We start from the raw sequence: 14313 nt of genomic DNA on the forward strand, positions 1-14313 counted from the left end.
CAGCATGGCTGGAGGACAGGGATGGCACGTACCTCTTCCACGGCTGTCACAGAGTAGGCATGACCTTTGACGAGCCCACAAGACATCCGGGTTTCATACTGCATTGGCACTATGGTCTGTTAGACACAAGATAAAAACTTGTGGGAGTCATGCAAAGCTCAGTTGGCTGCTCTAAGGCAGATATTGCAACCCAGGGCTTTTGGAGGGAGGATGACACCATTCAGGTGACAGAACATTTTGCTGCCTTCTCCTCTTTGTGTTTGTCAAGATGGTCAAGCTTAGTGCCCATAGAATTCATGCTGTTGATTAGAAAATAATTAATCATGAACTAAAAAAGGAAAAAGTTAATAATGTAATTTGGAAAGGACATTCTGTGGTTTATTATTTCCCTTTTCTGTAGGCTACTGCTTTTTGCATTCAGAACATGGTAGTAGTATATAGCATGTTTAATCAAAGTAATTAGATTGTTCTATTAGTAGGACTATTCAGCCTCTTCTGGGATAGTTTGCTCTTGTATAGCTCAGTAAGGTTATGACATATGAACTGGAAACATCAGACAAATTAACATCTAGAATACTTTCCTCTTTACACATGGCTGCTATCTTATCACAATGACATTTAAACACCCTATTTAATACACTATTCCTACTAACTGACAGTATTTTTTTACTTCTTTTCCATAACTTTTAAAATCCTCATGATTTTTTTTTAATCTGACATTCAGGAAGGACATAGCAATATATTGCTGAGGTGTAAACACATTTGTTGTTTTAGTAATCAACTTTTAGTGTGACTGATGGATTTTCACTTCCAAATCTCAGAATACTGTTTGCCTAGGAGATGAATTGACAGCAAGACGGCAGATGCACACAGGTTGCTGTACTTGTAGGAAAGATCACTGGTATCGGTTGGAGGGGAAGGCCATGTTATGTACATGCAGCCCATGTGCAAAACATCCCCTCCTCTGTTATGTCTTTTGCTGAGACAGGACTGCAAGGCCCAGTAACTCTGCCATCTCTTCTTGACACATCTGAGGTCATGAGAAAGGCAGGGCTGGAAGTGAAGGGAGAATTAGTAAGGTCACACAAGTATGTGCTCAGCTTGCACAGGGAGGATCTCACCCAAGTATTTCCTGGCTGTTGTAATTATTTTCCATTATTTCACTTCTACTCCTGGGATTTTCCCCCTTGATCCTGTTTTCCTACTTTTTATGCCTATAGCCTCACATCTATTTCCTTTTTTCTTCATTTCTATTCACATTGTTGCCAACATTACTTGTCAGAAGCCCTTTCACTTTTTTCTGTTTAAGAGCATTAACTTCTGGTGTCCTAGACCTCCTCTCAAAGTGCAGGCTTCATCTGCCTCTTTCCATCCAGAGTCATGATGTTTTTTCCTAGTTGTGGTTCAGGAACATGTAATAGCCAGCAGCACAACTGGTGCTGGGACACAGCTGCTGGGGCAGCAGATCTAGAAAGAGTTTTGCAATCTGCTGTCAGTAGACAGTCACTGGAGAGGAAATTCTCTTCCCAGGCATGGGTGGTTTGAGCAGCCATGCTTGCAAAACAAGACAGTCATACTGGGCTTTCCTGAAGAATAACATCATTTCAGTTTTTTAGAAAGAACTAAATACGGATGTCAAAAGAGGAAAAGTCAGCTATTTCAGCTACAAATGCAGAAGAAAGTTTGCACAACCAAAAGTTTTGGTGATGTAATTTTGCAGAATTTTTGATTGTTTATTGTTGTTGTGTTTGTTTGTTTTTTCTTTTCCCCTCCCTCTCTAAAACAAGAGATGTAATTCCATTGTCATGGAAATGCAGCTCCCTAAAGGGCAAGGTATGACAGTGCCTGACACAGAGAAGGAGAAGGCAATATATCCTTCTACAGATTTGAAAAATTTTAAGTTGTTTCATACAGGATTTTTCTTAAATGGTTTTAACATGTCTCTCTTTATTTTGCAAGATACTTAGATATGCCAGAGTCATTTTGTATTTCATCACACATATAAAACTCAACATGTTGTTCCTCTTCCTTGCTGAGCATTTTAAATGCAGACTTTAGTGGCAGTAATCTGAAAGCAGCATCTCTAGAGAACTCTCCTTCATTTGTGGACAGAGCACTCAAAACAAGTTCACCAAGGGCTTTTGTGCCTGGAGTGAGAGCCATGCAGAGCTTGCTTTTTTTTTCCCCCCACATTCTGTGCACACTCAGGGATCTTTTACTTTCTTTCATGTTTCACGCATACTCAGGGATCTTGTTCTATTCTAGTACTTTAATTTTTTTGTCCTCTCCAACCTTTGCAAGTGAGGGACTTGATAAAATCCATTAATACATTTCTTCTTTTTGAATTTAAAAGCTTGTGCCATGAGTCAAGAGCTCTTTGCCTCAGCATCAGTGAAGCCCTCTCCTATCAGTCACTGTGTTTGAAAGCACTGAAGTCTTTTAACAAATGTGTCAAACAGTATCCATAAGAACATTTATTTAGTGTTGGGACAATTCTGTGGAATCAAACAAGGATTTCAAAGCATAGGTGATATGTTTCTCTAACAGTTTGTGAATAAGAGCACTGTGAAGTCAACTGCTTAGGAGACATACGAACCCAGGCTGGCCGCTCATCCGTGCCCTGGTAGTCTGCAGTGGAGTGTGTCATCTGTGCGTTTTCTAGATTCTTCACCATGCGAGCAATGAGTTCCCCAATGTCGCTCTGAGGAGCTGATCCATATGAAAAGCCTAGGTTATCCTGGCACAGAGAATGAGGGGAAAGTATCAAGCAGGAAGGAAGGGATAGGGAAGAGAAATGATACAAGAAAGATGAGTGGTAAGATAGCCTAGATGACTTTTCCCTCATTATGTCCATACTTCTTAGAGTGGTCAATAGGACTGTTTGTTCTCCCACATTTAGTTCAACATCACACTCCATAAATAAGTTTTTGCTTTTAAATTTACCACAATAAATGAAGACAATCTGAGGCCACACTGGTAACAAAAGGTTAATTTCCTAAGTATTTGCACACTTAGCATCTTTGATATGCAGATTTGTGTCTTAACGGAGTTGCAGCAGTCCCATACTAATCTCATTTAACTGGGTGAAGGTACTGAGGGGATAAGGGGTGCTGGTTTTGCCGATTGGCCTCCTTCTCTGCACCTCCATGTTCTGCTTCTGTTTATTTCCCTTTTGACACTCAGTGTTTGCCAGTGGTCCCTACTGAGGGTTACTCCATCTCCTAGAAATGGATGTTTTCTATGTGGCCTAAGCCAAGCAGTTCCAAATATGGCATACATTTGGTTATGAGTGGAGAGGTCCCTCTCCTCTGCCATTTCTCATGGCTTACTGCAAAATTCATATGGACTTACATCAATGGAGCTGGCCATGAGGGATCCTCTGTCGATAGCATGTTTCATGATTTTATAGATATCTTTAGGGGCATCCTTTATCTCATAGAACTCGGTGACTCCTCCAGTGAAGTCCTCCATAGCTTCGGTGGTGTTGCCTCCCTTCAAAGCTTCATACGACCCATGGAGTCTTAGAAAGGGAAAAAAAAAAGATTCTCTTTTACACATATAAAGATACCTACATATATATTTATATCCATCTTATGTGTGTGTAACTACAGCTATGTAAACACATATACTATAAAACCCCACAAATATCTGTTTGGTAACTCACAAGTTAAAAGTTTTAAAACATGCCACCTGTACACATACCAAAAAAAAAAAGATGTGCTGAAAATCAAATGTAGATTTTTGAATGAGCAGCAAAACTTCCTAGAAAATATGCTTTAGCTCTTCCCCGATTCTGAGGCATGAGAACCTATAGACAAAGGCATTCAGAGCCTCTCTGTATGCTGGTTGTAAGTCCTGTATGCAGTGGTTTAAGCCCCTCCCCAGACAGAGCCTCTTGGGGGAACCCATCACAGTCCTGCAGTTTGCTTTACTTTGCATAAGCCTTTTCCAGGAGGGCGCTCCAGAACTCGTTGCGCTGGGAGGACTTGGTAAAGACCAGCTGGTTGTTGTATGTGGGTAAGCAGTCATCGATGACGACATCCACCCAGTCTCCATAGCGCCAGAACTGAATGAAGGCAAACAGAAAAACACCCTGGATTAACTTGGTGCAGGGAGGGGGAGCCTGGATGAAAAGTCAGGCTGAGAGAGGAGAAATGTGGAAGCGAACTGCTCTTTAATGTGGCTGAAACTGATGGGAGAGAGGCAGCTGTACTGAATTCCCCATGGCAATGCATGCAGAACAGTGAGAGATTCCTTAAGAGAATCAAGGGAATTAAGGAAAGCAGTCAATATTTTCTGTCTAAGAAGTTCTTTGATAACTTGTTTTGGCAGACCAGCTGTTTGTGGGCCTAAAAATAGATGCTCTTGGCAACTACCCATATGTCTGTGCCAGCTGTAGTGCCACATCTGAGCTCGCAGGACTGGGCACCTGTTGCTATTCCTTATGCACAGGACATGGCAATCTGCAAATGCTTCCTTGGTGGGTTAATGCTCCCTAATTGCTTGTATGGGCTGGCCCTACTGTGACCGCCCTAATGGAAGAATTTGGCGTAAGGCAATTCAATCCCTTTTCCTCCTTGCTCTCACTCACGCTTCCAAAGGGCAGAGAAGCTAGAAGGAAGAGCATGCCAAGAGCTGATCTCTGTCTTGGGTAAATACATCTGCTTACCACTAGACTGAGGGACTCACCTGGAAGTGAAAGATGCCAGCATAGTTTTGTATAAAGGACTGGTCATGAGGTATGACTCTACAGAGTAGTTTTTTATTCAGTGTCAGGCAAGCAATGGCAGCCAGAAACCAGCAGTTACCTGTAAACAAGCAGAAGCAGCAGACAAAATGAAGGGACAGAGCAACTATAATCAAAGAGAAAACCTTAGATACTGGAAAGTGACATGTTAATTCTCGGTAGAGCATGATTCTCCATGTGTTCTCCAGTACTTAAGCACTATCTGTGCTCCAGAAATGCTTGGGGGCATTGTTCATGGCTGGGTACACACATGTTACATGGATGATGTTCCCTGTAACTTAGAAAAAGCCTAAAATCTCATGTGTACTGTTGCCTGTGTTAAGACTTCCATGTCCTATGTGAATGCCTGTCTGACTTCCTTCAATAATTCTCCTTTCAAGCTTAGACTAGCTGAGAGAGAACACTCTTGCAGATGGAGCTCCCTGAAGCTGAGGTTCAGACTACTCTCATTTTCTGCTCTCAAGATAACACATTGTCCCAATCATCATTCTGTGGGGCCTCTTTCCTGTTCTTTTCCTCTCTTTAAATCTGTGTTTGCACTGTTGAAAACACCATTCCCTTTAATGCTTTTCAGTTTCTCCTTCAGACTTTTGTACAGTTTCCTGCCTCTGTAGGAGCTCTGGGAAAGTGGTTTTCTTCCATAGTACTTCTGTGTTCAGCAAAGGGTGCCTCAACCCTTAACTAAAATCTACCTGTTATTGTAAGAGAAGCTCTAGGGTAAGCTTGCCTGAGCAGTGTGAAATAGTAGAGTGAGACAACTATATGAGATAATGAAAACTAAACCTGATTCCAGGGAGTTGTAAAAGAAATTTATGAATCTGGTAGAGTGATAAGACACACAGAAATACATATATGTGTATATATTTTGGAAAGCCAATTCTATGCATATAGCAGTACTATATGGTAACTATTCTAAGTTACCTATTTCCCCTTACAAAGGATGGGGGACCACTTTGACCAGGAGTTTTCTAAACTATCCTGTGTTTGGCAGATGTCAAAAAAGTAAACAATTCCAGGGGTAGTCAGCAAAGGAACAGAAGACAAAAGAGAGAACATATTATGCAAATAAGTTCATTTGCATCCATACCGTGGCATCTGTGACGTTCTGATTACCTCAAAAAGAAAGGCAGTTTTAATCAAATTTAAAAAAGAAAAAGTACTAGGAAGATGGTGAGGACTGTCACAAGCATAGAACACTTAAAATGGAGGTATAATACACATTAGGATGTGTTAGCTTAACATAAAGATCGAGGAGGAGTTGTAAAACCATGAAAGACATAGGAAAGCTGAGTGGGCAATGACTTAACAAAGCAGTGCAGGTGAGCATTGTGTGAACGACTGCTGCAGAGGCATCACTTGTACCTAAGTAGTGCCTCTATATGACAAAGTATCTTTGAGCATCTGAACTTGAAGTCTTCAATGTAGTGGTTGTTCTTAAGTACAATGCACATCTAGCTGGAGGCCTTGAGAAGCCCTTATATCGAAACAACAGGAGTAACTGAAAAGACACAGCAGTAACTGATTAGATTTTTCTCTCAGTCAAATAACTCCCCTTTATTTCTTTTTCTTGTCTTAACTATTTTTGTCCCTCTTCAAAGGGCAAAAGAAGGGCCAAGTAGTGTTTTGAAACACACTGATGACATTAGTTCATGAAAAGCAAAACACCGTGCAATTCTTGCATAGATTGCTACTAAGCAGATATCAATGATTTGCTATAGAGAGAAGAAATCAGTAGATATGTAGTGGTACATTGGGACAGAAAATTTCAAATATCATCATGAAAGAAAAGGAAAACTAAGTAAGAGCTAAACTATGCTGCAGACTTTAAAAAGTGCAGAGTTTGATTAAGAATTCTGTACCTAATTCTCCTTGGCAGATATCTGTTCTGTTGGCTCCTCCAATAATAAACCGCGGATTCTCACAGATTTCCTGCAAAATAGAAACAGGTAGATGAGCAGAAAAAGCATATGTTATGATGCCTGTTTAGTATAGAAGTAAAGGCAGTTTTAGAACAATGTTTTCCTGTAGGATAGCTTGTGGATATCAAAATCTCTTGCACAGTTTTCATCTGCAGAGTTTCACTATGAAAATTTTTTGGAATCTGGATGTTCCAGACTTCAGTCAGAGTTTTTTTCATGTACCTGCAGGATCTCATAGCTAGTCTGGGAGGCTTCCTCTGTACAGGATACAAACACTTTAAAATGAGAAAAACAGGGAAAAATATTTTTTTCTGCACAGTTATGAAAAACCAAAACAAGGAAACAGAAGAGCAGGTAGCTGAAACAAACCATCAGGGGACCTGACTAAATACCACTGGTAGTCTTCCTCCTTAAAGTTTTCCCAGGATCAGATGTTTAGTTACCAGAAATAATTACTTGCTGGTTAAGAGATTTTATTCTTTTCCTTACGTTGCAGTATTTAATTGACAATGCTGCATTCAAAAATGTCTACAGATATCATCTGTCTCTGAGGACAGGAAAGTCTTCTCTTGTCCTGCACATAGCGAAATGTATTGGGTTTGTCAGTATTTATACTAGTACAGAACAGGCACAAGATGCTGTATAGGCATAAATAATTATGAAATTTCTGTAGGGAGGAAAGGACTATGTAGGAACTACCAGCAAATGAGGTGGGACTATTGCAAGGTTTCAAAACTATTTTCTACATGGGACAAAGAACTGTGGAGTATAGGAAAACCAAAGGAAGAAGTGCATATAACCTGTCCTACAGAGAAAAAAGAGTCCTACTTTATCCCATCTCTCATACTCGAATGCTTGATATGGAGAAGAATAAGAAGACACAACTTTTGGCCCCATCTTTTATGATATAAGAAAAAAAAGATACTTCAACTTGAAGACCGCTGCCCTGAACAGCTACAAATGGGGAAGAAGAAAAAGTATAGTTCAAGAACTCAATCTGCTGAAAGACACTGGGACTAGAGCAGGAAGGAGAACCAACTGACAATTGCTTGTGTGGCATCACAGGCAGCTGACGCTACCTCTGCAGGCTAAAGCTTTTGACTCATGTCATCAGGGCAGCCCTGGCTTTTCCCAGACTCATGTTTCAGATCCAGTGGTTTCACTTGGCTTAAACCCATTTTTTTGCTTCTTCACAGTAATCAGCAGAGTTGCTTTGATGTAAATATTTGGATTAGTCATTTAACTGAATAGAGAGACTAACTTCCATGTCATCTATTCTCCTCGAGGGAGAGAATGTAGGGATTGTCCTGTTATTTTGGGTCTCGGTCAGCTGTCCTGGAGTCCACTTCTGTCTGAGCAGCTGTCTGAGATGCCTTCATACTTTTCTCCACCCCCATGCTTTGATGAAAATATTTTTCTTCACATTGCTGTGATGCTGTGCTGAAAACCAGCTGTGACATGCCAGGTTTTTGGTTTTTCAACTCTCTTATTGTATTTTGGCTTGATCCTGCTCCAGTTATAGCAAGCTTTGAAATCCAGCATGCTATGTTTTAGTTGAAAGTACTTAAATGGTGCCTAGGTGTTTCCAAAGATTAAATATACAGTGGGGATTGTTACTCAGGGCTATTTATTGCATCTTGGGGTCCTTTGTTTTGTAGGATGGTTGGTAAAGGAGACCAAAGCAGGGAATCATGCAATTGTCATATGGACTGGTTTAGCTGTAACAGAATTGCTTTTCTTGCATTTCTTTGTGGTGGACCAGTGTGTTCAGTACACTGTGGGTGTGATTTTAATATTGTATTTCTCTAGTTGATTTCCAGCTGTGCTAGTTGTGCTGAGTACAGCTGAAGTTGCAGAGAAAGGTTCTAAGGTCTTTCAGGGCTGAAACAACAGAGCAAGGCAAGCTGGTGTTCAAGATGCAGGTGGCAGATCTGTCCTTCCAGTCTACCTGGCTAAGCAAGGGATTGCTCTTCTTCTTTTAGGTCAAGTTATCACAGGGAATCCCCAACAGGCTGCCCTCCATTGGTGCAATAATTCATTTGAAAGGGTCTCCTCTGATGTGAGAGCCTCAGACTACCTTAGTACTATCCAAAGGACCTTTGTGTTGTACCGGGTTCATCCAGATCAGACTAACCACATTACAAAGAGTCAAAGTTATAGCAAGTAAAACCAGGAATCCTAGAAAAAACCTATTCGTGGTGCATGCTGCTTTCTGGGCAGAGTGTACTAATAAGTCAGTTGGAAGGGAGCACTGGAAAATGAAAAGGAAAGCATGCAACTAAAAATGGCATTTGACCTTTGTTACATTTTCATTAGCTTTTCTTCTGTCAGGAAAAAAAATCTTCCAGTCACTTTATACTCTTGGAGCAAAAGGCCTTAATTCCCTCAAAACCTGCTGTTAATAAACATGGCATTCTAAGTAAATTCCCTAAACTGATCCTATCAATTGAGGAAGCATTTTCTTTGGCCTGCCTAAGACAATTTGTAGCCTCATTCTTCTCACTTGGTCTCTTGTGGTCTAGGCCATGCTGTTAAAAGGGCTGTATTGCACACTTCAAGGGAGAGCTCAATGGTGTCAGACACCAAGCTGGTTTTAGAGCTTCCCAGTCAGATTACCCTCCTCTGAAAGTCCTGCTTTGGTGGCACTAAATGCCATCTTTGCTTTGTGGTACTACTTGCACAGGTCCACATTTTGTGATTGCTAATTCAAGCAGCTTCACATGTGTGTAGTAAATTATATGACTGATTAATTTCCATTCTAAGCAAAATCCAAGTTTCTTGACTTAATTTGATTTGTATTCATTATGGAAAGAAAGCTCCTCCTGGTGATTTTCTTGGTTATGGAGAGGATCACCATAAGGAGGAAGTAATTGAATCTGGTGGTTAATGCTGTGACCTGGCTGTGAGAATGACAGGAGAATGACAGTGGTGTATTTGAAAGCACAGTGTCATGGCAGAGCCTTCGTATCAATGTCTTAGTGTCATTAGATCCAAAAATAACTGCAGCAAGACTTCTCAATACTATGTATTATGTTATAATACAGACTTTTTCTCAGCTCAGAAAGATGGGTAACTCCTCCCTGCTCTCAGTTGTGAGAAATTTCCACAGGCAGCATAGTTGTGGGAGGCTGAGGCCCTTAAGGAGACTGAGCACAGCCAATCACTGAGCTGGATATAACCTGGCACAGGTGAGAACGGTTCCATTTTGCCTCTGTGTACTTAAACTATGCTCGCACATACTCTGAGCATAAACACTGCAGAGGTGGATCCTCCAGTTTTTACTCAGGGAAACTCTCAGGGCTGTCACTTGGCTTTTGCCTGAACTCAGTATTAGGAGGTCTTCCCTGTGCATTCATGTAGTGGCATGGCAGTCACCAGCCAGGTGGAATTACAGAGGTCTTCTCGCCACCCTTATGCCAAGGCTCACAGCTGCCCTGTGTGGCCTCTGTCCTTCTGTCAATAAGGGACAAGACCACTCCTCATGCGCTCGCTGCCCTTACAGCAGCAGAGGCAAATCATTTTGGGAGGTGGCAGGAAAGGACTGGACCTCTGGGTAGCACTGACTGTGAAGAGAACAGTCTGTCAGATGCATGAGAGCAAAGGGCAGCTCTGGGGCTGGCATGCTGGACATCTCACACCATTCCAGTAAGGAATGGCAGGAGCCCCTAGGAAAAGGTTGAGTCACAGCACAGCCACTGGCAGGGAAAGCAGAAAGGGCCCAGGTCCCTGCAGCCCACATGTGGGAGGGGGAGTTGCTTACACTGGGCTCAGTGGACACCATGACTCATTTTTATTCAGCTGCTGACCTGAATTTCAAAGTTATTAAAATTGCCACTTTATAAGACTATAGCTCTTAAGATAGCTACTTTCTTTCAAAAAAAAAAAAGCTATTACAATTTAATAAGAACAGAAGTTGTCCATACCTTTATAGACCATTACAAAACATGGCCTGTGGAACTGAGTTTTTACATGTGGTGCTTTACTGATTCCTTTCATCTCTTAGCAAAATACTCTTTAGCCCACTATTACTAGTTCATATTCATTTGACTTTATGAAGTTCTACTAATGTGTCCATCATGGCTATTCATGTATGTTTAATATCATCAGAGAAGTCCTCCTAGCAGTGCAATATAACCCACAGTTTCAAATCCCAGGGTCAACCAGAGATCAGCATCAATAAGTACAGGTCTTCTGCATGAGCATCCAGGACCAGTTTCACTTTGTGGCTGTGGTATGAATCACAAGGTAGAGGACATATTATAAAAGGAGAAAAAGCATTGTAGTAGAGCGAATCTCTCCTCTTTGGGCACCTGCTGGGTACATGAATTACAGGGTTTGTTTTAAACAAACACATTTGCTAGAGAAGGCACAAGCATGTCTACAGATCAGGCCTGGTGTGTCCCCAGCAGAAACAGCTGTTTCTGTCAGAGTCAGGACTGACTGGACCCACAATCTCACAGCACGCCAGTACTCTGCAGGCACAAACTACAGCTCTCCAGATTTCCTGCCTCTGCTCCACCTGCACCTGGCACCATGGATATGTCAGATGCCTGAATATTTGTGTCAAAAGAACACACATATCTTTGGTTTTGATGTTAGGTTGTATTTTAAGTCTTAAATGGTCCCTGGTTTGTTGCTTCTATGTGAATGATAAGTACAGAGCTTCCAAGCTCCCTTGTTGATGAGTGACTTTGAGATGTCTTTGGGATAAACACCCCAATGTCTGAATATTTCCAAGAACAAAGGTTTCTTCACCTGTGCATGCATAATTATATTAGACAAGTCTGAGGTTATACTGTGGATTTTTTTGTTGTTTTTGATGTTTTCTGAGATGCGCACTTGCAATCTGTCTGCTCCAGGGTGCTGGCACTCATGCACTGCACCGCTGTATCGTTTCCCTCCCTAGAAATAGGGGAACTCCCATCCCTTTAAGATGATTGATGTGTGCCTACATTTAACTCATTCACACACACTTCCAGGGACTGATGCAGCTGCGGTGAGGATGAAGGAATGATAGGGCAGATATGCACAGGGCACAACAGATGGGGGGCTCGTTTTGGTCCCTGCAGTGCTCATGTTGCAGTTGTGACCACAGCATATGACCTTCCTCCATGTCTGTAACAGCCACCCACAAGAGCTCCAGGTCTTCTGCTGTTTAGTTATGCTCCTGGGGTCAGTTTTATCTATTACCACTGACTTTGCCATTGAAGCACAGATTTGGGTGCAGGGGAAGTATGGCAGTTCTAGAAGATGTTGCCAAAAAATGCCAGGGAGAGGGAGCTGTGGAAGCTCCTCAGAACCATGCCCTCACAATCAGACAGGGGATGGCAGGGGGCAAGGCAGTGTCCCAGTGGCTGCCTCACTAGAAGGAAGCAGCTGCCCAGCAGATATGACAGGGAGAGTGTAGGTAGGAAGGGAAATCAATTGGGAATTGAGCAATTAGACCTCTGCCTGTGAGAGAGACAAGAAAAATACCTGGGAAATACCTACAAGATAGGAAAAATTAATCAGATTAGTAGCCAAGAGTGGGTCTTCCTAGTGATTAGAACACCCACCTCCATGGTAAGTGGCTAATATGCTAACCAACCTTTGCAAGTTGGATAAGCAATGCTTGGAACAATTGAATAAAAGCATGTTTCAGATCATAACCTGTCCTTTTTATTTTCACGTTAGGAAAACAGCAGACTGCTAAAATAAAGTTGTAAGGGAAACAATGTAGTGCTAAAAAAATTAAGCCTCGGCAAACCCAGTAACTTCTTGCAGAATGAGTTTTGCTTTGCTAGATTCAGACAACAAAATCCCAGGCAAACTATGCAAGAAGAAAATTAAATTTCCTATGTCTCTTTCTACATACTTCATTCCATCTCTTGGAAGTAGTTACTTCAATTTACAGAAAAAGGCACTCAGCAAACATGTTACTTACACGTGGTCTTTTCCATTCGAACTTGACAGGGCTTTTTTGGCTATAGAAGAGGGAGGACTCATTTGGTGGGAAATCAGGATCCTCATAGAGAATGTTTTTCTCCAGGCACTTCTTGTGAAGCTCTTCATAGGTCTTCTCCTTTACCCTGATAATAGGCTGGTTGCGACTTATAATGGCAGAATAAATCCCCCCTGTGCCCCCACCTGCCCCTTCAGTTGTAGTGCTAATAGTAGCGCTGGAACCTGACCCAGTAGCTGTTTGCTGAGCCACCTCTGCATTTATGGCAGACGGCATGGGAATCAGGCTTACAGCAAATGTTGAAAGAAAGCAAAATCTTGCAAACGGGAAGGAAACTTCAGAAAAGAGGAAGTTACTATGTAAATTGTTTTGTCCGTTGAAAGTCTTCAAGTCAAATTTGCAAGCCAGAAAATTCCATGTGGTTTTTCATCCTCTCAAAAAATAGTAGTTTGTCGTAAGAAATTGGAAATTATTCCTTGCTGTCGGGCAGGATAATCTGTTGGCCAAGTCCTGTGTCTGAGTTGTAGGATCTGCAGCATGTGTGTGTCTGCCGTGTGCGTGTAAGCATCCAGAAGGGACAAGCTTTAACCCTGAAATCTAAAAATAACCACAGGCAAAGAGAGAGGGAAAATGAGAAGGAGGAGGTTAGTGAGATGGTGTCAGTCTCCTGTGCAGCTTGTGCCAAGGCCAGGCATATTCATGGGACAGGCCTTATGTGTGGGCCAACTCCTGATGCAAGCAGTTCATATTTTCCTTAACTAGAGAGAACAGTGAAACTGGAAGCTAGACTGCTGCTGGTTTGGAAACATTATTTATGAGGTCATCATGGACAGGCTTTGCAAACGAAGATTTGGGAAGTGCTCTACCCACACTTCCTGCAAATGTGCTGGTGACTAAAAAGGCCGAAGTAGGAGAGGCAAGTCTGGTTGCAAAAGGACACTGGCTGTTTCGTCCCTTGCCTGTCGCTACAGGGCTTTGCAATGTGGGTGAACCCTTCGAGCCCACGCAGTGGATTTTTTCAGTGAGGCACCTCGTGCGTGGAACTGGCCCCACCCTTCCAATCCTAAGGTTCATCTGCCACAGCTGAGTGAGCTTGGACAGTGACAGTGAAGTCCTCAGGATGCAGATTTGGTTAGAGTATCCTTCTCTTAGATGGATGGCCTTGCAGGGCTAAGCGAGCTCCATCTGCCCGGGTTTGGAGTTAGAGTTGTCCTTCTCCTAGGATGGTTGCCAGATGGCTAGAGAGCCCATCCTGCCTGTGGACACACTTTGTCTGACCTTTCAGCTGAGACCTGTCTGGCATAGGAGACCCTACCGGAGGCACAAACCACTGCCAGCACAGCTCTCAACCTCATGAGGGCACTTGACATTACCTTGCAGGACAGCTTGGTAGAGCCACATGTCACTCTTTCAAGTGACGTATTCACACATTTCAAGGGCAATGCATGGAGTGAAATGCAAGGGCCTTTCACTGTACAGCTTTAGCAAAAATGCTCATTTTGCAGCCTGTGCATAGGTTTTTTCTTTCATATTCTCCCTTTCTGCCTAATATAAGAATACATCTATTTACCTCATATACAGACCTCTTTTTCTGGAAGAATTATCAGTAGGAGAGGTTTGACATGAGACTAATTCTTTGTGGGCTGCTGGGGAGGATAAAGTGAATGATTAGCAGTAGGTTTAGTTTGGGTTTCTTCTATTGGGAT

The 14313-nt window shown here is 42.2% G+C and overlaps 1 protein-coding gene across 1 annotated transcript in view; it reads right to left on the reverse strand.

Annotated features, from left to right (window-relative positions):
* The window catches only part of CAPN3 (calpain 3), a 28417-nt gene extending 14976 nt beyond the window's left edge, over nucleotides 1-13441 (reverse strand). The window contains exons 1-7 of the mRNA XM_071558339.1: nucleotides 12590-13441; nucleotides 6607-6676; nucleotides 4690-4808; nucleotides 3933-4066; nucleotides 3352-3520; nucleotides 2597-2737; nucleotides 33-116 (exon numbers count right to left, since the gene is read on the reverse strand). Coding sequence (XP_071414440.1) covers nucleotides 33-116; nucleotides 2597-2737; nucleotides 3352-3520; nucleotides 3933-4066; nucleotides 4690-4808; nucleotides 6607-6676; nucleotides 12590-12883 — 1011 coding nt within the window. The 5' untranslated portion in view covers nucleotides 12884-13441. The remainder of the gene's footprint in view (nucleotides 1-32; nucleotides 117-2596; nucleotides 2738-3351; nucleotides 3521-3932; nucleotides 4067-4689; nucleotides 4809-6606; nucleotides 6677-12589) is intronic.
* Nucleotides 13442-14313: the final 872 nt, after the last annotated feature.

This window comes from Pithys albifrons, chromosome 6 (genome assembly GCF_047495875.1).
Source record: "Pithys albifrons albifrons isolate INPA30051 chromosome 6, PitAlb_v1, whole genome shotgun sequence".
Lineage (NCBI taxonomy): Eukaryota > Metazoa > Chordata > Aves > Passeriformes > Thamnophilidae > Pithys > Pithys albifrons.